Genomic DNA, 24,940 nt, shown 5'->3' on the forward strand with positions numbered 1-24,940 from the left:
CCGCATCATGCATCATCGGACATTTGTATTCAACACCGTTCCCACGGTCATATATTCCCACGGGGTGTGCACACTCTTTTAAGTACCAAGCTTGTTTTAATGACTAAGGCCCAAACTGCTCTTGTGGAGTCAGTCAGAGCAGATCGACTTCAATCAGATACACTGCAGTCCACCACATCTGATCACGTGCGTATCTAGAGTAAGTACATTTCACACTTGAAGGAAAACCAGTCGAAGCTTTAGTGCAAAACCGTGGCGAGTTCACGAATCACAAATACCCTAGAACAATCGGCCTAGCGGTGATTGTGGCATTATAAGCAAAATAGTACACACGACGCCGAAGATAGCCTGGAATTTTTCTATAACCTTCCCACAGGACATACTTGATATTTATTGATTTGTACTGCCTGCACTTGAGAAGCAGAAGATGAGCCTATGAATCACAGACACAATGACATGTGTCATTCCGTGCGAGAACAAACGTGAGAACATCCGCAGGCTCAGGGGAGAGACTGATAATTGAGCTCGCTGGTCGAGGGCCGATAATGAATGCACACCACTATTAAAATATCAGCATAAAAAATGAAGATGGTAGCAAACTCACGCAGAAGTACAACATCACCTGCGTCCCTGAATCACAGAATAAACAGTAACTAGCATGATCGGAGAAGTGAGGACAATATATCCCACGGCAGCTACACACACTGCATGGGGAATATCCAGTGTTCCACCTGGAATGTGATGAAGAAGGACGGCGCCTACACAGCCAGAAGCTATTGTCGTGGGGAGAGCAACTGCGAGGAGAGCTAGGGATACTCGGGATGTCACCGGTGGCTGGGATGCGGCAAATGATATCATGATGGGGAATAGCAGCCCATTGACGATGGCTCCTCCCACTGCACCAACTTTGGCGGTAGAATGTATGGACACAAAGAACCCACTCATGTAGGGTTGAAGAATACCGTGCCCAACAATCATGCAGCTGAATGTCCCAACAGCCCCAAATCCAGCGCACAAGATCAGAGCGAACATAACCTTGCGCAAAGAGAAAGGGATGCGTCGGTGAGGCGATCTGTCGCTGGAACTGTTATCAATCCCTGATCCATTTTGAAGTTCAATATCCAGAGATTTGACGTTGTGACATGTAGAAGAGGGTATCGAAGACATCAGGTGTCTGAGTGATCTATCGGATGATGGAAGGCAATGATCTAAATTCTATGGAGCTTTATACTCGCCAAAAATCGGAACCTCACGAGTCATCAGCAAATCCAGCCAACCCGTTATAAGAGAGAGCTGGCTGTTAGTGCTCAACTCCCTAGCAGAGCAACAGTGGCCTTATGTGAAAACGGCCACAAGCCATGGCCATGATGCAGAATGGAGTGATGCATTCAAAGCTGTAAACTCCTTTCGAGCAGAAAATATCTCCACTGAGTTGTAATGTCGGTACCGAACCGCAGTCGAGGGGAGGCCTTTCTACAGGAATACAGCATTTATCGAGGTACAGGGCACACAGCCCATGTCAAGCCGCATCTGGAATGGAGTGAGGGAGCTGAAACCGATTCGGGACTGCAAGTCTATCGGCACATGGTCTCCAGACCAAATACGTAGAAAATTATTCGTTGCTTTTGGTGATACGTCATCAAGCATTGTTCCGTGCATATTCGGAACCGTACGTCCTATAGGGGCCATCGGTGCAAGTCACGCCATATCACAGCTCGACCGTCATCACCTAGAAGATAGCCCAACTTGGTTGACTCGAAACTTGAAGGTCAATATGAACCGGTGGAAGGCGGCCATGAAAAGACTCCGTGATCATGATGCAGCGGAGGCCAAACCTAAAGCAAATGAGGGTGAATCAAAAACATACGAAAACAAGGCGGAGTAGAATTGCGGAGCTCGCCAGTGGGCGTAGCCAAACCACGTAGGAAAGCCTTCAGAACTCCGAGTTGCCGATAGGATTTTAAGCGGAGGGATTTAGTGTGTATATTTACCGTTGGGTGGCAGCGCGACTGTTCCAGGTCGGACCCAGTTCGTCACGAACGCAGCAAATTTGGTGTAACAATATTGACATCGATACGGCGCTGACAACTTTTTATGCCAAAATACGAGATCCGAAAGAGAAACCATTGTCTTGCAGACTGAACAGTCTGCAAAATTCCTGATCACTCCGACGGTCGATTATAATGAATAGCCCTCAGGAATGAAATGTTTCAGAAACTCCAGTAGGGTCTGGCAGGCGCGCGCACGGCCGGCGCCGGTTGTTTGCCTACAGCTTCTGAGCCAAACATCCATCTATGAACCAAATCAGAAAATTCCAACGTAACATGAGTCTTCTAGGCTTATTTCTGTGCACTAACCCCACTCTCGTCTTCGCTGATAAGCAACTCAATTATCGGAACAGCAATGTCTAGAATGAAGCCTACTATCATGCATACCTCGTGCCCGATCACCGAGTTCTCCAGATTGAGCATGTAACCCAAGAAGAAGATTACATTAACGTCGTAGTATTTCTCCTCCTTCGTTCAATATCCGTTTCGAAATTAAAAGAATTGGTGTAGATTCCGGAGAATGCGGACCTTACTGAATTCTATATAATCTGACTGCATATCCAACTTCATAAATACCTCGCTGGCGACGAGGACGATCGCCCAATATGCCTGCATCCAGCATAGAACAGACTTTGCTCGCTCAATTAGCACAGCAAGGCTTTCACATAAAATCCTTTCGGCAACGAAGATTAGGCGCTCATCCAGTGCGCATTTTGTCGACATTGTAACCGTTACGACAGCATTGACAAAGAACTTTTTTAGGTTTTTGAAATCTCGCTAGCAGGCGGTCAAACCGTCTTGATGTGGCTGCGACCCACCTCTTCTGACTCCGATTGCAGTCAACGGCTCTTTGAGAGTGAGACTGCTCTCCTCCGCTGGTTTTCCTCACACTCCGCGGTGCCCGCGCCCCGTCTTTTGCATATCCTGCCAAGTAACACCGAGACCCCTCGGAATGCTTTCGTCACGCAGGGTATGACTGGTGAACACATCAAAGACTTATACCCGATGCTGTCTTCATGGGCAAAAGTTTGTCTTCGTATGGTTAATCGTGTTATCCGGTTGCCTGATAATGCTTAACAGGAGCAACTGGTGCGGTCATATGCGGATTTCGCACTCAAGTTGTTCGACATTGATATCCCACAAACGATCGGCTCTATCTCTGTCATGAGTTCCACGGATGAGCTCATGGTAATACCGCGGATTTGCAGTGCTAATCACGCCCATGCCTCAAAGGTCTTTCCCACTTTGCAAAAATACCTCGAATACCTTTCCATATTGAAGAAAAGGCGAACATTCACTTTAGACACAGGGGAAGAAAATAGGTTCCGAGCGCAAGCATCCATATCACAATTAATTGCGCACCTGCGGGGGCACTTGACCCAACTCGATGAACGGTGTGTTCGTCGCATGGTGCTGGCACACGACGGACTGGGAGACATGAATCTCATGGTTGATTCCTCCGGTAACATCACTGGTATCTTAGACTGGTGGAGGAATTCGACATTACCTGCTATACTCGCTGCGGATTATCCCCCCTGGCTCAGATATGATGGAATTAACGACCCTCGATTTGCTACTCCGAGGACATCGTGGATAGAAACACAGGAAGAAAGTGCAAGGCTGCGAAAAATATACCAGGGGGTATGACTCGCCTTTCATCCTGATGACGATTATCTGCTCACACAGCCACCGTGACAGGCTGTGAAAAGCAATGACTTTTACTACACAGCACTAATGCAAGGCGCTCAGTTACGGGCGGCTGTAGGTTGGGTATTTGACATCGAAGATGACCCGTGCTGTGCAAGAATGAGACAGTGGACGCTGAGCACTTTTGGTCCCCAATTGGAAGCCCCTCAAATGATAGTCAGTGCATCACTACATAGCTGCTGGGTCTTTTATCTGCTGTGCGGGGTCTAGATGTATTTTAGATAGTTCTTGTCTTATCCGTTAATGTCTTTTTGAGATGTATATTGTTTCTCTTCTCTTCAAAAGTTTGATGCAGTGTTCAGCGTAACTCCGTACACAACCTCTTGCTCACACACGCAACGATAATGCGAACAAGCCGTCAAGATGTTGATAATGATCTAATGATCTAAACAGGAACATGTGACACTGCTCTCCGCAATAAATTAAATTGAGCAGTTGCTCATTCTAATGGTGGTGAGCATCATGGTGTTCCACGCCCTGGAAATCAAGTGCATAGACTGCAAAATTTTAGCATGGATTGGACGACGAATGGTCAAATACTCACCGGAGCCGCATTCAGGGCAACGGCGATTTTTCTCTTTCTTGACAGTGAACCAATGCAACTCATGACTTTCGGCTGGCGAACCAGTGCATCCAACAATGCGAGACGTGTCCTAAAACAATTGAATTCTGTAAGACGCCACGATACATTGTCACGATGCAGAGCATACCAGTGAAAAGACTTTGATCGGGTCCTCGAGGGTGCCCACGCGACTCGAGTCAAGAGGCTCCAAGTCGAACGAATCAACACCCTGCATCTCCCCAAGAAGCTGGAAGCGCTCTAGACCAGTTGCTTGCTGCTCATCGGAAGGAATTTCACCGGGCTTAGCACCCTCTCCGAACAGTGAAGGCGGGGCAGGACCCGAAAAACGAGGAGTGGTAGTGGAAAGAGCGCGGAAAGCAGTGGAAGGGGTCGACCTGCGCGTGCTGTGCACGACAACAGGGCGGACGGCACGAAGGGCAGCGTTGAACATGATGTGCTATGAAGTTGAGGGATGCGGGTTGGGAGTGACTTGGAAAGTGTCTGTCACGTGTGACAATGTGACATGCGCCCGTCTACCTCCGACTCAACTCACAAGTCTGAACTTTTCTTTGCTCCTTAGAGTAATCAGATCAACATCCTGCTCGCACATCTTCAGCTTCTTCTGATTATGATATCAACTGGCGAACATTCAACTTTATGCCTTGGAATTCCCAGTTTACTGAGCGACGGTTGAGTATCACTGTATCAGACCAGGGCTACCTGGCAGCCCTGAGGCCGGATCACATTAAACGTTAACAACCATAGCAATCACCCCCCCTACGGCTGGCGGCTTCACCTGAATCACCCAGTCCAATGAGCGCATTGCGGTAGTTCTTCGCCTCTGAGCCTGACTGTGATGCCTGAATATAACTGATACTCTCTAAATCAAATTCGGTCCCGTACGTGCTTTCCATAAAAGGCAGGTGTTTACGAACGATAGCGCTAGAATTTGTTTCATGCCGAGAATGCAAAATGAGCCGACCAGATGCCGTTCCACAAAATACCAGTAGTGCTACGAGAAACTAGACTTGGTGACGCCATCTCCCTTTCCTTCACGCTCACGCGCGAAACTCGCGTCCAAGCTGTACCTTGCTCGCCATGTCTTCTGAACCCTCACCGGGATCCACTACATTAGACATCCTGCGGGCTTACAGCCGTACTCCATCTCCTTCATCTCCGGATGCGACATCCATCAATAGACCACCGGATATTAACTTGTCTCTCCACATACCAGATTCTAGATTTTCAACTATTTCATACAATCCAACATCAATTCTGTTTACTGCGGACAAAAGCTTGCCGAACGAGACCAACGAGTCGCCCTTTCGATGGAATTTACCTCTGCCCGTGGAACCTGAGCAGAGTGGACCACCGTCTGATGGCGGAAAGGGACAGGTATCCGATTCCACAGCAAACATCTGGCAGGGCTGGAGAATAATCGTATTTGGCTCATGTGAGTGCATCACGGTTTACTTGTCTCTCATTCGTACTAAACTTGACGGTCGTAGGGTTCAACCTTTTATTATTACTGATCCCCGTTTCTGTGAGTGACCGCCTTCACACATCCCACTGGGTTCACTGATTATCACGCCACTATTCCAAGTGGACGCTGAGCTTCGTGCTCGAGAAACACCACAAGGTTATATTTACCTGTAAGGTTCTGCAAACTCTTCTTGAAACATGAAACGACTCTTTCAACAGTCAGCATCTTGTCCATGATCCCTCTTGTAAAGGTGTGTCACACGTTCACTCTTCCGAATCGGTCAACTGAATTGGGAGTTTCTTTGTTAGCTCCACGATCTTTCAACTCGTGAGCTGGCACTTCGTATTGGAGGCACAAAGGCCGGTTTGCTTAATGCAAGTATGGTAAGTCGTATTCCACTAACGATCGAACACTCCTCGACCTCTATGTATGCAGAGCAATACGTGAGTTTAGGTTCCTTGGCTGTTGACAGCAATTTTAACGTACATCTCATGAGTGTCGAGATGGTGATCGCGGTAAGCGCTGGTTATGTATGCGTGAGAATCCGCTCATCTGTTTCAGATCACCGCCCTCAGGAAGTGTGAACTAAGGGTCGTACAATCTTCGTGTAAGTTCAATAAAGATATCTGAGAATTTGATCTGATACTCGCAGTAATTGGTGCGATTTTGAGCAAACTACGTACGTCGTGCACGTTACTCCGTCATCTAATCACCATCCTCATATTTTTAGTTCTTGTCCTGGGGATGTGCTTCTTTGCTGGCGGGCTTCGCTTCTCTGAGCAAGGATTCGACCAGAGTGAGGTTACATGTATAATAACAGTACAGAGATAGCTAACAGATCTCTCAGCCGCTACACAGATACATTCATCGCTTTTGAGTATCAGCGTTGGAGCTCTGCTCCTCCCTGCTGCGTATCACTTTGCAATCAGTGGCGGAAAAGATTCTGGCTCCTTTGAGCAGAAGAATAACATTCTGAATATGAGCTATGGAGTAAGCTTTGTTTTGACTTTGCTAGAACTGGCCCTGATCGAATCGTCGTAGGTCTCAATCATACTCATGTTTAGTGAGTCCTGTGTTCGTGTCCATCGAGGACCGCTTACGATGCACGTGGACAGTTTATATCGCCTATCTTCTCTTCCAGTTCTGGTCCCACAAGCATCTCTATCAAGATACAAAGCTTAGGAGTAGCAAGCTATCGGTCAAGATGCCAGTCAATTCGCGTTATCTGACCGACATGCTCTCTGCATCCGTGACCCTGAACGATAAACCTGGTACCACGCATGATGGCCAAAGTTCGGCTTCGAGTTCTCGACGTAGTTCAGTGATATCTTCCAATTTCCCTCCGCTGCCCAAATTTCCCTATAGGAATTCGCCGCTGAGTTCTTCTTCCGAGACCACGCTGACAGGGAGCAAGGAACATCTTCCGGAAACGACTAAGCAGGGGCTTACACAGGAATCTACTAATCGGTTGGCCGAGGGAGTGTCACAACAAACTGCACAACCCGAGCACGATCATGTAGATGGCAGCACTGTTGATCTCTTAAATCCGCCTTGGAGTACATCACCGATGGCATCCGCCGTTGATACCGACCCTATCCGATACGCTTCACCAGAGCCTATGACCACCACTGAACGTGCGAATCTGCATAGGTCGCCATCAGCGACCGATAGTTTCAGAGAGCCGCAGCTCAGCTGGATGGTCACCCTTCTGCTATTGACATTGGTTACTATTGTAAGTGATGAATCAGTTTGAACGAGTTACCTGTCGACGACTCCTCTAGACGGTGACTATCACTGCTGAAGATCTTGTGGAGTCCATGGACGGGATCTCAACAACGATTAGCAAGCAATGGGTTGGTCTCATCTTGCTTCCTGCAGTCAGCTCTATCGCAGGTATGTACAGGATGCTCCTGATTTTCGGCGTCCTTTGACACATTGGCCACGCAGAGTGCGTTACTGCAGTCAATACTTCTGTGAAGGACCAACTGAATCTGAGCGTGAGCATCGCTGTCGGGTCGTCGATAGTAAGCCTCCTTCACTATTTCTTGTATGACGATGCTCATGTTAGCGTAAGCAAACCACCCTCTTGGTTATTCCGTAAGTGCTTGTCATATTCGACATGTTGCTGATACTGAATCCTGGAACAAGGTTCATGGTCACCCTTGGATGGATCATGGGCAGGCCACTGGCTTTACTATTCGACCCGTTTGAGTCTGTGGTAAGTGTTGTTCCAATCCATTGGTCTAAGTGTAGCTAAGCAGATCTCTAGGTTCTCTACATTTCAGGTATGCTTCGACCTTTCTATGAAATACGCTACACCCTCTGATCATTTTCTCATGCAGTGCATACCATGAGTTTCGTGGTCGCGGATGGGAAATCAAACTGGCTAGAAGGTCTCATCTTGATCTGTGAGGAGGCCCAGTACAACTCGTGGGCTGTCGTACTTAATATTCCTGCAGGCTTGTACTTCATCATAGCCGTTTCCTTCTGGTTCTACCCCAGTGAGGCCAACAGTTATTTTGACGCCTTGAGATACTGATCTATCCTCCAGTTTCCTCGAGCCTCCCAATCGAACTCGCTGTCTGCGTGTAGCGACGATGATCTTTTAAAACAATTCCTACCCTGGGTCCTGAGATCGTATTTTGCCCTACAAAGTAGACTGTCTGGTCTACTTTCTAAGTATAACTTGTCATTGTTCACTTCACATCCTACTTCACACCTACTTCACACCCTACCTCACACACCCTGTATTGCATGTGAACTATCTTCGACAGTAGAACATTTAATGAGTCGATGTACTTTATTTACTAGTTGAATACAAGCAGCGACATATGGTCGCCTTATTATCCCGTACGCGGTACCCAGAGGCATACCCTGTACTATCGTTGGGCCAGAGTTGCAAAATCTATTGACTTCATTTTCATGAGTTGGTACTTTTATCACGCTTGAACATTCTTTGACCGACACCATCGTGATTGCATTGTCGAGAATAACAGCAACTCTGCTCTACTCTCGCTATAAGAACACGGCGGTGAGGATTGGTATAGAGGACTTCTGGACCTTTTTTTGGCTGGGATCTACACTTCCCCTGACTGTTTTATATGAAAATAGGTGATAAACTTGATGCTGGGGGCATCCATCATGTTTTAATTTTGAAATACAGTATAGTACTATAGATCAAATAATAAAAAGTCTCATGTCTGAGAGTAGAAAGTTTAGAATGTGTTGTGGTGTGCTATGAGGTGTTTTGTAACTCTCTACCATTTTGCAACTCTGGCCGGTCCAACGATAGTATGCGCGAGCGCTTGGTAGCATGAAGCAACTTTCAGTCGTTTAAACTCCGAAATGTGCAATGCGTGTTTAACTCTTTGTGCCACAGCATCGTGCCCTAGAACCATAGCACGTCGGGAACGAGACTACCAGCATGTCCTGCCTCAGACGTCGAGCAAGATGTCGGGCCAGAAATATCAATGTCATGTCTACCAGATGAACCCAAAATTTCCCCGTCCAAGTACTTCGTAGGGCATACCGACCCATTAACATGTGTAGCTCTTTTTCCAGACAGCAAAATGATGATTAGTGGTTCCTATGACCGTAGGATTCGCCTTTGGGATATAGGAAGTGGGCAAGCATCAGGGGAATTCCTTCGGGGACACAAGGTTTCAGTAAATGTGGTTGCCGTGTCACCTGATGGGACGATGTTTGTGAGCGGAGGCGGGGACGGCAGAATCTTGATATGGAACGCAACGACGCGCAATTTGGCAACAGAGCCCATTCAAGCGTACTGGAACAAGATCGACTCTATTTCCTTCTCTCCCGACAGTGCAAGCATTGCGTCCATAGCAGGCACAATAATCAAGATATGGGATGTGGGCACCGCGAAGCTGATAATGGACATCGAGTCCCCAACCAGCGAACGCCAGGTTGCGTTCTCTCCTGAAGGCGGCAGAATTGCTACTGTATCTCACATAGCTCCAGATGAGCAGATGTTGCGAATTTGGGATGTGAAGACGGGAAAACCAGCAGCGGTCAGCCCTATCACTGGCCATACGGGTGGACTGCTGTCTGTGGCATGGTTCCCCAATGGAAAACGTCTGGTCACTGCATCGCTCGATAGAACAATCCGCCTCTGGATCTCGGAGACCGGTTGCCAAGTGGGACATTCACTTGGTGGCGATGCGGCCTGGATGGCTAACTATGTCGCTGTCTCTTCTGACGGGAAGCTCATTGTTGCTCTTTGCGGAGATAACTCTATCCGACTCTGGAATGCTATTACGCTTGATCAGATTAAACTCGTGCTCCATCATGTTGAGCCAGTGCTCTGCGTGGCTATTTCTGCTGATATCCGTTTTATCGTTGGTGGTTGTGGCGACAAGAAAGTGTGTCTGTGGAACATCGAAAACATCACTCAGCATGAACGCAACTCAAGGCCATTGCCGACTCTTGGGCCGGAGAATCAACAAGACGTAAGCAGGCTACCTCTTGATTTATTTGCTGAATACAAACCACTAGTTAGTTGGCACTCGATTCGTCGCACCCTGAATCAGTCTCCAATGGACCTCGTGTACCCAGAGGTACAGAGTAGTCCCGAACACACCGTATCACAGGCTGTAATCATATCCCATGGGCCACTCCCTCTGAAGGCAAGATCTAATCAGACTTCTTTCTCTGTACGCTCGCTAACGGTAGCTTCACCAGACTCCTACGACAGTCAAAGAAGATGCAGATCCTGTAGCTTCTCCCGCTGACCACAGCTATTTCCGAAAGTGGTGGAGACAGCCCCTCGACTTCTGGAATACTAGAAAGCGATTGTCCTCTCCAGTGAATATTTACCTGTTTTGAGACCAAACACACCATTGACAGATTGTATATTTAGCAGAGAATTACTGAAATTGAGCCGCACTCTGACCAGACAGAAAATATAAGCACAACCCAAGGCCCGAGTCCTGCTCAGGATGTTCTGGACGAGTTCAACCGCTATGTCATGAATGATATTCCAATTCGTCTGATCTACCTTCCAACAATGGAACTTGTCGGGCGAAACTTCGTGAAGACTCATTTCCAGGATCGCATCAATGAGATTACTGAAGATTCGATAGCCGAAAGTCAAGCACGCTTCAAGCCGCCGTTGGCGAGAGAAAGAGTTATCCCGACTCTTGTCCGGGGCAAAGTCGAATATGCCATTCTCTCCCATCGGTGGCTAGATACGGGAGAGCCTTCATACCAAGACATGATGGAGAAGAAGCTGTTTGGCCCTTTGAATGTCAGACATTCGTTGTCCAACATAACGTCTCGGCTGAAGGAAGGCTGTCATGCATTGCATATCTCACGAAGTCCCGGTGAGAACGAAGTGCAAAGTCTTGGCTACAAAAAATTGCAAAAGTGTTGCGAAGAGGCCAGACGTCTTGACCTGCATTTTCTGTGGTCAGACACATGCTGCATTGACAAGAATAGCAGTGCAGAGCTTGACGAGTCGATCCGGTCGATGTTCCGGTGGTACCGGAATTCGTCCATCTGCATCACGTATCTTGGGGGGACAACTGTCATTGAAGACCTGAGATTAGAGGAGTGGTTCATGAGAGGATGGACTTTACAAGAACTTCTGGCGCCCAGGAAGATAAAATTCTTCAACAAGGATTGGCAGCGGCTGACCGAGCAAGACGACGACAAGGAAGAAGATACCCCCTTCATGACAGTCCTGCAAGAAGTTACTGGAATTCCTGAAACAGAGCTCATCGATTTCGAGTCCGTTCCTCGGTATATTGATAAGCGGATGACTTGGGCTGCCCAGCGAAAAACTACGCGGGCAGAGGACGTTGCTTATTCACTCATGGGGATATTTGACGTCAGCCTGCAAATCGCATACGGAGAAGGTGGAGAGCGTGCATTCGGGAGGCTTGTTGAAGCCATCATGCAAGCTGGCGGGGATTCGTCAGTACTCAATTGGGCAGGAGAGCCAGCCAAACATCATGCATCATTTGCTCTTCCCGCATCGCCAGCTAGTTTTGTGGGACATCCCGATATTGTCACGATAGGTCGACTTGACCTGATGTTGACCAGCAGGGGATTGCGTATTCCGTTGGTCATTCTACCGCTTGATATGACTAGACCCGAATTTGATGGCCGGCCCATCGAAAATCCCAAATTTTACTGTCCACACCATGGTATTGGTGAGGTTAGGATCGACTCCAGAGGTTACAAGTTCGGTGCAATATTCAGACAGTACGCATTGGGCATATTCCACTATATTCCCGCAGAAGACTCGGCGAACCCAGGTCTTCCTAAACAAGTGGCAGCTTATCTGCTGGAAAGAAGTGAGGTGGTGGCACAGGAAACTCCCTTGGTTGGACTGTCACGACAGTATTGCTCTTTCGAGGATGGGTGGAGAAGGGTACCCACCGGATTCATTTATTTGGAACTTCCCGGTGTACCAGATTTTGCTTCTTTGTGGTACGTTAGTCGTGGCTGTCTGGAAACTGTCTACTTGTAGGACTTTTGCCGCAATGGAAGCACTATTCAGAACGTTATATCTAGCTCGAGCTTAGCTGTATGTGCATGGTACTGTTCTATGCCTGACTCGGAACCCCTTCTAACTCGAGATCCATAAACTTGGACTTTCGTCTATTAAATATTATATATGCTCAAGATTTCGTATATAAGTCAAAGAGATAGGTCATCGAAAGCTTAAGAATGCTGTGTTACAATATTTGCTGAGTGCGTATACATCCAGGTCATGAAAAATACCGCCTGAATGAATTCACGTTTTGTCAGTGCCTTGTGAAGTTGCAAACGCAGAGTAGTGTCTTTGTGTTTGATCCCCGTGTTCCGCCGCGGCACTTACAATATTAATGATCTTGGTTGTTGATCATCATCATGTACCACTTTGACGGTCGAAACTTAATTTAATCGCTTGGTACAGCTTGGTGCTTAGCGAGGATGATCATGAAACCTTTGACACTCCGAGTCTGCTAGGAATGCCTAGGCCTTCTCGTGATCTACGAAAGTCAAGCTGTCATCTCATTTGTGAATGGTGGAAAGATAGTTCGTTTGCAACCGTCTAATGGTTTCAAGTTGGAAACAAGCAGTACTTCTCGCCGAGTGGTCTTTCAGACTCATGGGAAACAGACCGAAGAGGGGAAGGTCACATTCTAAAAATATGCTATAACTCTGCCTTCGTTGCCCTCCTCCCACTGGGCCTGTGCACTTCTTCGCTTTCCTCTCGGCACCTCATTAATCATTGCCCTCCTTCAGCACCACGCGGCTCAGGCCCTCCATACTATTTACTCGGCCTCCATGCCTTTCGTATTCTCTTGCGGACTCTTTGTTGTTTATTCTCGGTTCTCCTTCTGCAAGACGTCATCACGGTCTACACACATTGTTTTTCACTATGTACGAGTACTATCAAAGAAACCGGGCTGTGAACGTCTTTGAAGTGATGCCAGGGGTACTTGGACAGCATTGAGGCGATCTATCAGACGGCGTTACACTTAAGTACTAGGCATATAAGTCAAGTCTGTTGGATGCGTCAGTGCAGCACGGACGCCCATCACGAATCACTCCTCGGCACGACTTTCGCATTGCGAGATATTTACATTCCTTCATCTTGATCACAAGGTGACTAGTACTTGCAGTCGACCTGCACAGAAAAACTTTGGTTCAGCTTGTCCTTGAAGGACATTGTCGACTATAATCATGGGCATAGCTTTGCCCGAAGCTGAGCTTATAGCAGTATTCCTAGAGACTTTGTTTTACGGTGCGTCACTGACTTGAATTCTGGAAGAAGTTATAGTATTGAATTTCTTTTCTTATGTAGGCGTGTTCTTCACTTTGTACTGGTCGACGCTGGTCATACTGCTCAAGAAAGGTGGTATTCAACGGGACCTCCTTATCCCAGTAGCAACCTTGCTACTCTGCATTGCAACGGCCGTAAGTGTATTCACACCCTTTGGAACAACTTGAATAGCTCAACAAGGTCGTTAGCATCTAATTATCGATTTAGTTCGAGTGCTAGAAGCGTTCATATTCAGTGCGCCTACAATCGGTGCGGATGCCTACTACTCCAACCTCGCTTCACCGTTGGAACTCGCAAAAACCGCACTTTATGTCACGCAGCCCACTGTCGCTGATGCTGTCCTTGTGAGTTTCTTCACTTGCCATATCGTTCTACCCTTGAGTAGGACAGTAGGTTTGGCGGTGCTACGTGCTCAACAATAGAAGCCTCTTGGTTGGCATTCCTGGTTGTATTGTGCTGTTAACTAATGGGGGTGAGTATCACGCCGAAAAGTACCATTCGAGCACCACCTCATTCCGTGATATTTCGTAGCGATTGGATACTATGTTGTCTGGTGCCTTTCTCAAGCCGGCGTAGGGTCGACTGTTTACACCATCGCTCCTGGGTTTATCACGACTTTCTATGTATTGACCATGCTTATCAGTGTTATTTGCACTAGTACGTCTATTTCATAGCTGATCTGCAGGCTCATGACGACCGGGATATGACAGCTTTGATTTCCTGGCGCATCTATCACAGTCGCCGTTCCATGTCAGACAACCCTGTTCTTCTACCCGTTTTGATTGTCGTCATCGAAAGCGGTGCTTTATATGCCACCAGTGTCCTTGCGCTCCTTCTAGCATTCTTGACGGGATCAAACTGGCCAATACCCCGCGATGGATATCGCCCCTCCTATCGTGGTGAGTTCACCTGGCTAAAACACGATTGTTTCAAATTGTAATACTTTTCTTTAGGGGATCGTATTCTGTCTCATCATCCTGCAAGTACACTTCCATGTAGGTAACAACTCCCAACTCCCGGGATCCTTCACCAGTCTCTTTGGAGAGCGAGGAGAACAGAATGTGGGCCACAGCATGGAACCGATGATTGCACATCACCGAGGAGACCGAGATCATTCAGTTTGACGTGATGCGCAGCCGATTATTCTCAGGAGATGACTGCCAAGTATTCTAGATGAGACTATTTTTCTACTTTTCCGCAGGCGTATTGGAAATTCTAGAACTATGGCTAATTCATTATAGTTGGGTTTTATGGATCATTTTCAAAATGTGCCGAATAGATTACATTTTTGCTGAACAGGATTTATAGGTAAGCTTGTATAAAGCTGGCAAGGCATTGACGCATTGATACGCATAGTACCATGCGATCGAATCTGAGTAGTTCAAGGTCAAGACAACTTGTGGTAAAGATATGAGGACCGTGTCGCCAGTGCTCCCTCATGGCTTGTGGAATAATAGTTTGCAGCGTTTCAAAGAAGCATGGATGCCAAGTCGCCCTAAAGAGGTCGGGGTACTTCAAAGCAAAGCTTGGATTCACTTTGGCAAGGCTCTACGCGTAAGCCTCTGAAATCGCCTTAGGCTACACTATTTCCTGTCGTGAGCCACCATGAACACAAATCTAAGGGGTATGATTACTCAGTGTATACAGGTACTATCAATGTAGGAGTGAAAACCACTCAATGCATCTGTTCATACATCTACGATATCTCCAGTGTCCTAATGCCCATCACGTCGCGAATAGAAGTCATGTCTTTAACTTGCGCAACGATATCGCGATTCGACGCGATTCTCTTGTATTCCCCGCTGTGTTGCCGTGCTAACAAAAGTGCGCTAAATGGCTGTCCAAGGCGAACAACCAATCGCAATGCTCGCAAATGAGAATCGGTATCAACTGGCTCATTTTCTCCAGGAGAAAGGCCGAGCGAATCGAGTAGCGGAGAGCTAGGAGCAGCTACATTTTCTATGTTCTGCATATCATCTGATGGATTAGGCAGCTCGAGGAGGCCACGATTCCATGGACGGACAAGCAAGAATGTCTGCCAAGGGGCCAGGGGCCTTGTCGACGAGAACGGAATCAGCCTGTCTTCTGTGGTGATCAGCAGGTCACCAAGCCCGTCCGTCTTGACTTCATACATGAGTGTCTCCTGGTCTTGACCATGTTTCCGTCTGACTTCCATGATAGGAAATGTGATACAAGGCAGATGCAGGCGGCGGTGGGAGAAACGAGGAGCGCTCAGGTTGTCGAGTGTGGTGTATATTCTCGAAGCCAACTCTACAGCCCCAGCACCTCGTAGAGAGGAGACTGATGTCTGAATGTCATCTTCGGAGAGAGAAGGCAGCACGCATGGTGGAGCTTCGTACGATGTGATGTCGGCTGGCAAACAACTATTGAATTCGGATGATATTCCAACCCAGTCGAGGGCAGTAATAGTCGCCCGATCGACCCACGACTTCTTGCAAGAGTCGCCCGAGTGCGTTTTCCTTCATCTCACCGTAGATTATAGGTAAGTGGACGCCAAATATGCCAAATAACGAGTAGGCGATATCTTCCTGTAACGTGGTGACACGTGTCGACGCCCATCGGAGTTTCTCTCGTGCTCCCCTCATCCCCGGGCGGAAGGCGACAAGGGCTCGTGGATCTATGCCTGTCGCATCTCCCAATTCCTGCATGATTGCAACAGACTTCTTGTGATTGGGGGAGCGGTCGTCGAGATGCATAGTCCAATCTGATTGGTAGAAGAGAACAGCTTTGGGAGCAAGGAATTCCGGAACGGTCCATCCCCGCGTGTTCCAAGCGCTCTTTGCCAGTGCGCCGGACTTCGACGAAGGCGGAACATCTGACAGGTAGACGATCGTAAGTGCTGATTGGCGATACCAGGTAAACATGGAATTGAGTGATTTTTGGAGTTCAACGTTGTTATTTTGGTCGATGCAGCATGTGTCAACCCATGCCCAACGATAACCCGCCTTGCGAGTAACTTTGCAGAATGACTGCAACTTCACGATGCTTCCAACTGGATTCAATTTATACACGACCTTCTCCTGGATGTCGTACAGCAGGGGCTCCTTCTCTTCCCACCTATGGGATAGCATAACATAACGGAAGTACATCGCAACTGATTTTTTGATGCGCTCCATGCGGAGCTCTTGATGCTTCATCGTCAACAACAAAAGCTCCTTGTACCTTGTGCTTGTCTTGAAGGAACTAATCTGTGCGTCTCGATCGCACAAGTACCCAGTGGAGGTGTTAAGTAGACGAAGCGGGGCGTTTTCCACTTGAACATGAATGACCTTTCGGATAGCACCGTCCGCTTCGGATGGGCTGAGATACTGCTGGCGCAGCTCTGGAGAAAGAGTCAAGCACTTTGATGTACGTGTTAGTTGGGGCTTACTTCGTATCTGCGTCTCAGGAGCATTATCCAACTTGGAGAGCATGGCTTGGAAGGCCTCTATTGCTTCGTCATAGCGCCGCGCGCCATGAAACGCTTCGTGCTTCAACTGGTATCCGATATAAGACGATGGGTTGAGTTCGACGACCTACATATGTACATCAAAAATAAGTATTATCTTCGAAGGAATGGATGTCATCGCACCTTTTGCGCATCGACGAGCGCTTCCTCCCACAGCGCTTTTTTCAACTTTGCCTTACTGCAGTTGGCAAATATGGTTTCACTTGTGGGATCTAGCTCGATTGCCCTCGAATATAGACCAATAGCCACGTCGTAATCACTCGCGGCGAGTGCGACATCTCCGTTGGCAGTATAGAGTGAACTGCAATTTTGCTTGAAAGCTGAGTGAAACGCGGGTGAAAATTTAGCGCGGGTGGCATGACTGAAGACTTACTAGCAGACCAACGAAAGCAGCTGGCTTTCGTGGTTTCATCACTCATATCCATCATGTATCTGTACGATTTAAGGGCTTCTTGAAGTTTACCTGCGTGAAGGAGTGCGTGACACAGGTTTTTGTTTGCCGTTTGCCACAAAGACTTGAGGTCCCATCCGAAGAGCTACAGAAGTATGAAGTTTAATTGGACATGAAACATATTTTCGGTTGCATTATATCGACGTACCACCACGAAGTCCGTATATTGAGATTGAAGGGCTGATTTAGACCAGCAAGTACCGCCGTTGACAGCGGCTGCGAAGTGGTCAGCAGCTTCATTGTGATGCCCGCCGTCTAATGCATTGATTCCAAGTTGAACACGTAAATACGCCTGATATGTGATGTCAAGTCAACGGCACACAAATATGGGCTGGATCGACACTCACTTCCACGATACTACAAGCAAGAGTATCGGCATGGGGACAAGAGGTGGCTAGCTCCTGGACACGTTGAATTGCATCCTCGTATTGATCTGCGTTGAACAGTGCGATGGCCTGAAAATCGATGAAGTAGGGAGTATGGAAGAACTGACTAGCATGCCTTGATCAAGAGAAGACGATGAACGGCCTTCAAATCTCCGTCGGTAAACATGGACGCGAGGTCAAATGCTTTCATCGCATCTTTGAAGTGCCTTTTTCCACAGAGGGCGATGCCTTTAGAGGTGTAGCCTGTGAAGAAGGGCTGAATGCTGATGGACTTTGCCATCGTGAAAGTCAGCATATTACTTTCTTAAGACATGAATCAGTTGTATCTCACCATAAGTGCATTACAAAGCGCATGGTCCCAGTCCTGTTTTCGCGCCATGACAAATGAGCGGTCGGCATAGGAGATGTAGTCGTTGGGATCAGAGTTAATCTCTTGTGTTAACAGCTCTTCAGCGATAGGCAAATCACCAGATATGCATGCATTGCGGGCTGTCGTGTTTATAGCGATATTCTACATGAAGTTAACACTGTGTTGTAAGAAACAAGAGTGTAACTTACCTTGGAAGCCGGTAAAACGTCCTCCGGTACTGCCCACTCTGATATCTTCTTATCCCCTCCTCCACTAAGGATGTACTCACCACCCAAGGAAAAGGTGACGCAGCGCATCCAGTGAGAGTGTCGGAATATGGCAATAGTTCGTCTATCTGAGAGCCGCCAAAGGCGGACATCATTGTCATACGATGCGGATGCGACCAGGGTAGCAGCAGAGTTGACTGCAATGGCGCAGATTTGCTTATCATGGCCTTTCCAGGGACTCCCACCGACCTGCTCCCAGCTTGCTGAGTCCCACTCTCGTATGGTAGCATCAGCATTTGTGCCTGCTGAGAGAAGGCGTTTGCCATCGGGCGTCCACGCGAGTGACTTGTTGAATGGTCTAATGCTTGCTCGACTGATCGATGTATGAACCGCATGACCCTCAAAGATTATAATACATTCCCTAGTGTTCGGATCCCATATTTGAATCTTCCCAAGTGTTGCAATGGCAAGATGCTTGCCAGAAGGTGAATACCGAACGCAGTTGACATAATCTCCACAATTGATAGGTTTTTTTTGCAACCGCCACGTTTTTGTGTTCCACAGCTTCGTTGTTTTGTCCCATGAACCAGTAGCCAACACCGCACCATCTGGAGAAAAATCCAATGAGTCGATGCAAGAGTGAGCTTGGAAGGATTTGGTGAGAGGTTCCCCGGTGTCCCCGTTCCAGGTGATGAGCTCCCCCTTCTCATCACCGCTTGCTATTAATCCCCCGTCTCGCGATATCGCCACTGCTCCAACCCAGTCGCAATGCCCCTCCATTATCTTCAACACCACGCCGTCCTTCAGGTCCCAAAGACGAAGTGTCTTGTCTGCCGAGCCTGTAACCATTCGTCGCATATCGGGGAAGACTGCGACTGCGAGCACGGGTTCTTCATGATCTCCAAATACTCGACTAGGTGTGGTGCTTATAATGATGCCCTGCCCTGCCTCTCCTGCCATTCTGGTGCAGGTGAATTACTGTCGATTGTAAGGGAGTTTTGCTCTCAGGTGCACCACGTAGCGTGGGCATCATTCTTATCCTTAAATAAGTGCCCAAGTCATGACGAGGTTGTTACCTTGTATGTACCTACAAGGTCTCATAATTGTGGCTGTACAATCCTACTTTTTGTCCCCGTGAGAATTTATTTACACACTGCTCCGTTATCTGGTCAAGTCCATTGGTCTTCAATACAAGGATATTCACTTGGGTGAGTTGTTAGCAACTTCTCGTCAAAATCATGTAGAAGACGTATATCCTCTCCACCATGTCTTCAAGAGAGTGCGACGTATACATCAAACAGGGAAAGCCCATCACTTGGCGGCATCGTGCTAGCACATGCTGGAGTGAGCGGAAGCTGGTGCCAAGTTCCAACACTCCTTCTGCTGAAGACGGAATATATCGGAATACCATTTGTAGGATTAGGAGATTTTCGGCAGGCAGGTCCCGTTGTCAGTGGAGCAGGAGAGACAACAACTTTGGCAGCATCAGTGAAATCATCGGCGCTATGGCCAGGCATGCGGATTTTGAGTCTCAACACTGCAATCCGTAGCATGGATGATCCGCAAATTGAGGGCTGCAATTGACGACATTCGTAAATCGCATCGGAGAAGACTGCTCCGGAAATCGATAGAATATCGCACTCATAGCAGCGACTACCAACTTCGACGATACCATTAACTTCCTCTTCCCACCACATGTCCTCGAAGACGCTGAAGCCTGTCTTCAACAAAACGTCTATGTTGATGAATTCGACGACAAAATTCTGGACAAATTGCCGGGCGATTTTCGAAGTATGGCGAACAGATATCGAGCACACACTCCACTCACGAGACAACATAGAATCTTGCTTTGGTTCAGATGGCCCGAATGAAGCCGAGCACACTCCATTATATGCACCAGAACACATACCCGACTCATCCTGGAATACCTCATTGCCTGGATCACAAACAGAATTACATTTGCGCCATTCAACGAAACCTCTCCGTAGAAAAGGGATTGGTCAGAAACGCGCGCGTGCGCGTAGTTGCTCTGCATCGTCAGTTCATTGAAGTCTAACTCATCAGTACTTTCGAAAGCCACTGTATCCCCCGCATCAACTTTACCTTCTATCCAACCGTTTATCGTGAACGGTAAATTGAAGACGGTTTCATTTGCGACCCATGTTTGCAACTACATTCAATGGTTGTCAAGGTTTGACACTAGCACGAACCGTGCTCGACCTTCGACCTTCGAACGTATCCCTTTGCTCACGGTCAATTGTACACAGCGTTGTCAGTGTATTTTTAAAATCCTTACCAGAACAATGCCTGTTGAAGTAATAAACAAGGTTGCTGCCGGCGAAGCTCGGCCACTATCTAGTTCTCTCGATGCTGCTCGGTATTAATATTGTATCATAATGTTGAAAGCTCGAACATCCCCCGTCGCTCCACAGGGGTGCAACTTGCATCCATAACATTGCTCGCAAAACCTGAGATGGTGCCGCAGCCAGTACTTAAAGGCTTCTCAGACTCTTTGTTCAACCCCTATCAAATATTGCACATATTAAAGCGCTACTAAGTTACTCCAGCCCGCCACCGTCATCTGATGTTGTCCCCCATAGTCACCAAGTCGGCATTCAGTTTATCCCACCCCTTGTTTATCTTGTCGACTTCCTGGGCTTGTACACCATCTGCCCGGTGTCAAGGGCAAGGCTTATGCCGGATCACCACTGCAATCTACAATTCTCAAATAAGAAAGCGCTTGATCAAGAACATGATGACATCTCCAAAACTATCCAAACGATTCTGCTCGACCTGAGGCTCAAGGCTTCGTATATATGTATATATATAATATATACCAGGGAGTTGAATGACATCCGAAAATTATTGTGCTATACACATCCATCTAGGTATAGTGCATCCAGATACAGGTCACCCGAAAGGTATAAATGAAACCGCTCAGAGATATCTATTCGTACATGTTCTACAGTATCTATAGCACTGCCATAACGTCCATTATGTCGCGAACAGAAACCATATCTTTACATTAACTTGCACAATGATGTTGCATTCCGATGTGATTATTTTGTATTCTCCGCTATGCTGCGGTGCCAACAAAAATGCACTACAATGCTTTTCAAGGCACACAATCAATCGCAACACTCCAAGACTCCAGATCAACTGGCTCACGTGGGGGAGGTGATCTCAAGATGTGCCAGCTGACATTTCTGGCCATCTGCTGTTGTTGACTGTCAGAGATGGCAGATGCCAAAATAACGCCACCAAAACAATATCAATATTAATAAGGCGGGTCGACTTTATAATGATGAGAACATCGGTAAGCAAATACAGCCACTCTTGATGAAGTCGTGTTTCAAGAATCCGATTTAACAGTTCGATCGTTCGCGTCGAGACATTTCTGGCAATCGGTGGTAGCAGGTTCCGGAGCATGTACATCCTAACTAGACCACATGACACCGAGCCATTAATACTCACGATCACACAAGTGTCCGACACATGCTCAGCAGATCAAGTGTTCCATAATCAGAGGTAGTATCTGTCACCTGTGAAAAGAATTCATAAGGGAAGCATGCTACGACCACGTGCGTTTTCTTACCGATTTGACCCATACCAGGCTCTATGATCCAGACTTTCCTCCCGTCCCCTTCGCTCTGGCCCTCGCCTTTTTCATTGTAACGTTCAAGCCAAGCTTCACGAAGACCTTCATCGACGGCACCAGTAACAATCTTGATCTTTGGAAAGGCCCGCTGAAGTACAGTGACACCGCCGGTGCGGGCAATGAGAAACGTTACGAAAATGATGTGATCTTGCTGGACTCCATGATCTAATAGTGTCCGAATTGCCATGAATGCCGAGGCAGCAGTGCCTATTTGAGCATCTAGCAAGAAGACCCATGCATCGACGGCTAGATGTCGTTCTCGCAAGCATTTAGGGAGCATCACATGTAGAAGTAGTGGCTCTCCAGAATTGGCATCGGATTGCACCAGAAGGGATCCAATTGCAACGTCACTAAGGACACGCTGCAACCCTCTCGTTAGAGGTCCACCTCTGGACCAACTGATTAGTGCAGAAATTGGCTGGTTCATCAAGACGTACGAGCGTATGATGGAGACACCACAGACGTTCTAGATAACTCTTAAGCCAGACACCCGATTTCTCAGTGGAATGGCATACCTTAACGTCAAGTTCCTTGCCGGTGCAATCTACTTCTGTTGGGGTCGTGACCGTCTTAGGTCTGTGAGGAAGATGTTCCATCGCTTTCTCGATCAAGAATGTTGCCAATCGGTCCTACGAAGAATATAAAATCCTGGCGGTTGGATGTTCCATCACGAAGAATGGTATATATACCCTTCACTCAGAAGCATGAGCAACGACTCTCATCGAGGGTGGGGGGCAAACCTTTAACTGTGGTGTTTGCGGGAGCACTATAAGGTTCTTGGACACCGGGCTACCGTCTGACGTACTCAAGCAACACTCAATTGATTGAGAAACCATGCGTTTCCGGAAGTGTCTCGCACGTTCTGTCATTTGGCGTCGAATGTGGGTCGATATCAAGTCAATGGCAACAGAGTTGTTCGACCCTGGAACAACCTGAAGATAATGGTACGTCGAAACAATTAAAACAACACATTTACTCACAATGTCTGCATGGCGAGCGGTTGGCAAAACGAAGTTATCAAATGCGGGCTTAACATAGCGAAGATATCTAGGCATGAGCAATGGTTACGATAACATATAACCCTGGCAGAGAAGAATACATACTGCTCAATAACCCCATCAACGCTTCTTCCGCGTCCTTGACATCCCGTTGTATTCTCCGGGCGAGCATCAAATCTGAGTCACATTGCACAAACACCTGTTAAACGGTGAGACAACGTACAACTTGCTGAATGATAGTGTACCTTGAGATCATATAAAGAGCGCAAGTCTGGATGATGCAAAGCCATTATACCTTCCGCTGAAACATGTGTTTGCCTTCAGCACCCAAGATCATGACAGGAAGTGATCAAACACCTGACTTATTATGATAGCCGCACCATACAAATACTTCACCTCGTTTAACCGCTGATGTTCGGCAAACGAATAAACGGGAATATTGGACTGTCGACACGCCTTCAAGTCCGCGAGACACTAGAAGAGATTCGGTAAAGAATCTAAACATAAACAAATGCACGAACAGCAGCAAACATGGGCATGTCAATGGCATCCGGGTGGTCAAAGTCGAATCGATTCGCATGCGCCAGCGCAACCTCTTCTGGAGTATGTTGCTTGTAAAAGCTATCCTAAGCAGTGGACACTGTATCACCTGTGAACTCTTCTGATATTTTTTGCAATACTGACCTGAGACAAGATAACGACAGTCGGTACTGATCCCAATGAACGGACGATTTGCTGAGCAACATGAGTCTGTCGACGTCTAATTCATCTCTCCGAGCTTCTTTCAACTTGCATTCTCACCTTCCCACTTGCCGATCCGCCTGAATCTATTTTGACAAAATGCAAAGCTGCATGATACATTCACTCACCAGCTATTCCGATCACGAACGCACTGCAAATAGGTAGGCCGTCTTCCCCGTACCTGTCAGTGACACGTAGATGTCAGGAGTTGAACGACGATAAAGAGCCTGCACGAAAAGTTACCAGGGAGGTCTTCCGTGAGACTTCAAGAGAATGTTCTTCCTTGACTGGTGTGATTCCAACGAGTGCTGACTTTCGTCATCGAGAAACTCATGAGAGTGATCTTCTGCAAGCATCGCAGTGCCCGGGACAAGTCGCAAGATGATCGATGGGTAACTAGTAGAAAGAGCCTCTTCGGAACCAAAAGGCAGGAAACTGGATGTATTTAAGGTCTTCGGCTACGATGGATAAATTATCGCCGTGCCAAGTACTGGCAGTGTACAGTAGCTTATAAGTACGTGATGGATTCTGAATCTGTTACTGCATATGCACCTGACTCGGACTGAAGGTCCAGGCCAAAGTCAACCTGATTCAGAATCTTGATCCGACACACCGTGTTCTTGACATGTGACAAGTCAAACAACCCCCTTATCATTACATGATCAATCTAGAACGATTGTCTTCCACGGGACGCTAAAGTCGTTATAACGTAGCATGGTCCGCATGGCAGGAGCTGCTAAAAGATACACGAATTCATTTCTAAATCGATGAGAAACCCTGCCACGATGTCGCGTATCAGAGTCTTTTCTTCATGCCTTTACTAGACTTTACTAGATTGCCTTAATTCGTGGACTCCATTCGGGATAACGAGAAGTGGATTTTACGCTAAGTCTATGTCCGCACCATCGATACCGGAGACATCATGGTATCATAACCTGCATTGAGGTGGCCACGATATCACTCGCTGCCTTGACGTTGAGTCACAGGATACTGGATTGTCAATCGTTGATGGACCCTCCAGGGATTCATGATCCCAGTCAACAAGATCTTATTAATACTAGTGTCAATG

The 24,940-nt window shown here is 47.4% G+C and overlaps 9 protein-coding genes across 9 annotated transcripts; 5 read left to right on the top strand and 4 right to left on the bottom strand.

Annotated features, from left to right (window-relative positions):
* Positions 1-34: 34 nt before the first annotated feature.
* BJ212DRAFT_1585885 (uncharacterized protein) lies at positions 35-1,167 on the bottom strand (the record flags this gene model as incomplete). The annotated part of the gene is made up of 3 exons (XM_041342379.1): positions 35-528; positions 605-630; positions 704-1,167. The coding sequence occupies 3 exons, from the start codon at positions 1,165-1,167 to the stop codon at positions 434-436; spliced, it is 585 nt and encodes a 194-aa protein (XP_041196752.1). The 3' UTR covers positions 35-433.
* A 1,682-nt stretch (positions 1,168-2,849) lies between these two features.
* Positions 2,850-3,965, top strand: BJ212DRAFT_1264889 (uncharacterized protein; the record flags this gene model as incomplete). The annotated part of the gene is made up of 3 exons (XM_041330449.1): positions 2,850-3,074; positions 3,129-3,689; positions 3,747-3,965. 3 exons carry the CDS (start codon positions 2,850-2,852, stop codon positions 3,963-3,965), a joined length of 1,005 nt encoding a protein of 334 aa, XP_041196753.1.
* A 234-nt stretch (positions 3,966-4,199) lies between these two features.
* Positions 4,200-4,768, bottom strand: BJ212DRAFT_1477847 (cytochrome c oxidase polypeptide IV; the record flags this gene model as incomplete). Its single annotated transcript, XM_041339612.1, has 3 exons — positions 4,200-4,252; positions 4,300-4,408; positions 4,466-4,768. The coding sequence occupies 3 exons, from the start codon at positions 4,766-4,768 to the stop codon at positions 4,200-4,202; spliced, it is 465 nt and encodes a 154-aa protein (XP_041196754.1).
* Positions 4,769-5,295: 527 nt separating this feature from the next.
* BJ212DRAFT_1335243 (Sodium/calcium exchanger protein-domain-containing protein) lies at positions 5,296-8,680 on the top strand. The gene is made up of 21 exons (XM_041334904.1): positions 5,296-5,770; positions 5,826-5,860; positions 5,921-5,969; positions 6,019-6,050; positions 6,109-6,183; positions 6,236-6,243; positions 6,297-6,315; positions 6,362-6,407; positions 6,453-6,479; positions 6,531-6,596; positions 6,648-6,790; positions 6,842-6,863; positions 6,916-7,532; positions 7,582-7,693; positions 7,748-7,824; positions 7,875-7,897; positions 7,949-8,018; positions 8,070-8,085; positions 8,143-8,208; positions 8,260-8,301; positions 8,352-8,680. The coding sequence occupies exons 1-21, from the start codon at positions 5,416-5,418 to the stop codon at positions 8,390-8,392; spliced, it is 1,941 nt and encodes a 646-aa protein (XP_041196755.1). The 5' UTR covers positions 5,296-5,415; the 3' UTR covers positions 8,393-8,680.
* A 590-nt stretch (positions 8,681-9,270) lies between these two features.
* On the top strand, positions 9,271-9,549 carry BJ212DRAFT_1232353 (WD40-repeat-containing domain protein; the record flags this gene model as incomplete). Its single annotated transcript, XM_041329507.1, has 1 exon — positions 9,271-9,549. A coding segment is annotated over one exon (279 nt), but the record flags the coding sequence as incomplete, so codon positions are not given.
* Positions 9,550-9,729: 180 nt separating this feature from the next.
* On the top strand, positions 9,730-12,497 carry BJ212DRAFT_936645 (uncharacterized protein). Its single transcript, XM_041344387.1, has 4 exons — positions 9,730-10,266; positions 10,317-10,443; positions 10,499-10,621; positions 10,677-12,497. Exons 1-4 carry the CDS (start codon positions 9,884-9,886, stop codon positions 12,288-12,290), a joined length of 2,247 nt encoding a protein of 748 aa, XP_041196757.1. The 5' UTR covers positions 9,730-9,883; the 3' UTR covers positions 12,291-12,497.
* Positions 12,498-13,357: 860 nt separating this feature from the next.
* On the top strand, positions 13,358-14,939 carry BJ212DRAFT_936670 (uncharacterized protein). The gene is made up of 7 exons (XM_041344388.1): positions 13,358-13,553; positions 13,614-13,726; positions 13,781-13,936; positions 13,986-14,064; positions 14,124-14,249; positions 14,303-14,491; positions 14,546-14,939. Exons 1-7 carry the CDS (start codon positions 13,493-13,495, stop codon positions 14,593-14,595), a joined length of 774 nt encoding a protein of 257 aa, XP_041196758.1. The 5' UTR covers positions 13,358-13,492; the 3' UTR covers positions 14,596-14,939.
* Positions 14,940-19,630: 4,691 nt separating this feature from the next.
* Positions 19,631-20,507, bottom strand: BJ212DRAFT_936730 (uncharacterized protein). Its single transcript, XM_041344389.1, has one exon. The coding sequence runs from the start codon at positions 20,379-20,381 to the stop codon at positions 19,746-19,748; it is 636 nt and encodes a 211-aa protein (XP_041196759.1). The 5' UTR covers positions 20,382-20,507; the 3' UTR covers positions 19,631-19,745.
* A 1,489-nt stretch (positions 20,508-21,996) lies between these two features.
* Positions 21,997-24,227, bottom strand: BJ212DRAFT_1477852 (armadillo beta-catenin plakoglobin; the record flags this gene model as incomplete). Its single annotated transcript, XM_041339613.1, has 14 exons — positions 21,997-22,016; positions 22,070-22,521; positions 22,570-22,598; positions 22,648-22,761; positions 22,873-23,064; positions 23,113-23,179; positions 23,232-23,329; positions 23,376-23,448; positions 23,516-23,604; positions 23,652-23,756; positions 23,815-23,880; positions 23,932-23,951; positions 24,000-24,052; positions 24,115-24,227. The coding sequence occupies 14 exons, from the start codon at positions 24,225-24,227 to the stop codon at positions 21,997-21,999; spliced, it is 1,491 nt and encodes a 496-aa protein (XP_041196760.1).
* Positions 24,228-24,940: the final 713 nt, after the last annotated feature.

Source organism: Suillus subaureus (genome assembly GCF_016647635.1).
Source record: "Suillus subaureus strain MN1 chromosome Unknown BJ212scaffold_6, whole genome shotgun sequence".
Taxonomy (NCBI): domain Eukaryota; kingdom Fungi; phylum Basidiomycota; class Agaricomycetes; order Boletales; family Suillaceae; genus Suillus; species Suillus subaureus.

Coding starts and splice junctions, on each gene's coding strand:
- BJ212DRAFT_1335243 (XM_041334904.1), top strand. CDS start 5,416: ATGTCTTCTGAACCCTCACCGGGATCCACTACATTAGACATCCTGCGG. Junction 6,408..6,452: donor AAGGGTCGTACAATCTTCGT/GTAAGTTCAATA, acceptor TGATACTCGCAG/TAATTGGTGCGATTTTGAGC. Junction 7,898..7,948: donor ACCACCCTCTTGGTTATTCC/GTAAGTGCTTGT, acceptor TCCTGGAACAAG/GTTCATGGTCACCCTTGGAT.
- BJ212DRAFT_936645 (XM_041344387.1), top strand. CDS start 9,884: ATGGAAAACGTCTGGTCACTGCATCGCTCGATAGAACAATCCGCCTCT. Junction 10,267..10,316: donor GGCCGGAGAATCAACAAGAC/GTAAGCAGGCTA, acceptor ACCACTAGTTAG/TTGGCACTCGATTCGTCGCA. Junction 10,444..10,498: donor ATGGGCCACTCCCTCTGAAG/GCAAGATCTAAT, acceptor TAGCTTCACCAG/ACTCCTACGACAGTCAAAGA.
- BJ212DRAFT_936670 (XM_041344388.1), top strand. CDS start 13,493: ATGGGCATAGCTTTGCCCGAAGCTGAGCTTATAGCAGTATTCCTAGAG. Junction 14,250..14,302: donor TATCAGTGTTATTTGCACTA/GTACGTCTATTT, acceptor GGGATATGACAG/CTTTGATTTCCTGGCGCATC. Junction 14,492..14,545: donor ATATCGCCCCTCCTATCGTG/GTGAGTTCACCT, acceptor ACTTTTCTTTAG/GGGATCGTATTCTGTCTCAT.
- BJ212DRAFT_936730 (XM_041344389.1), bottom strand. CDS start 20,381: ATGTGTTCTGGTGCATATAATGGAGTGTGCTCGGCTTCATTCGGGCCA.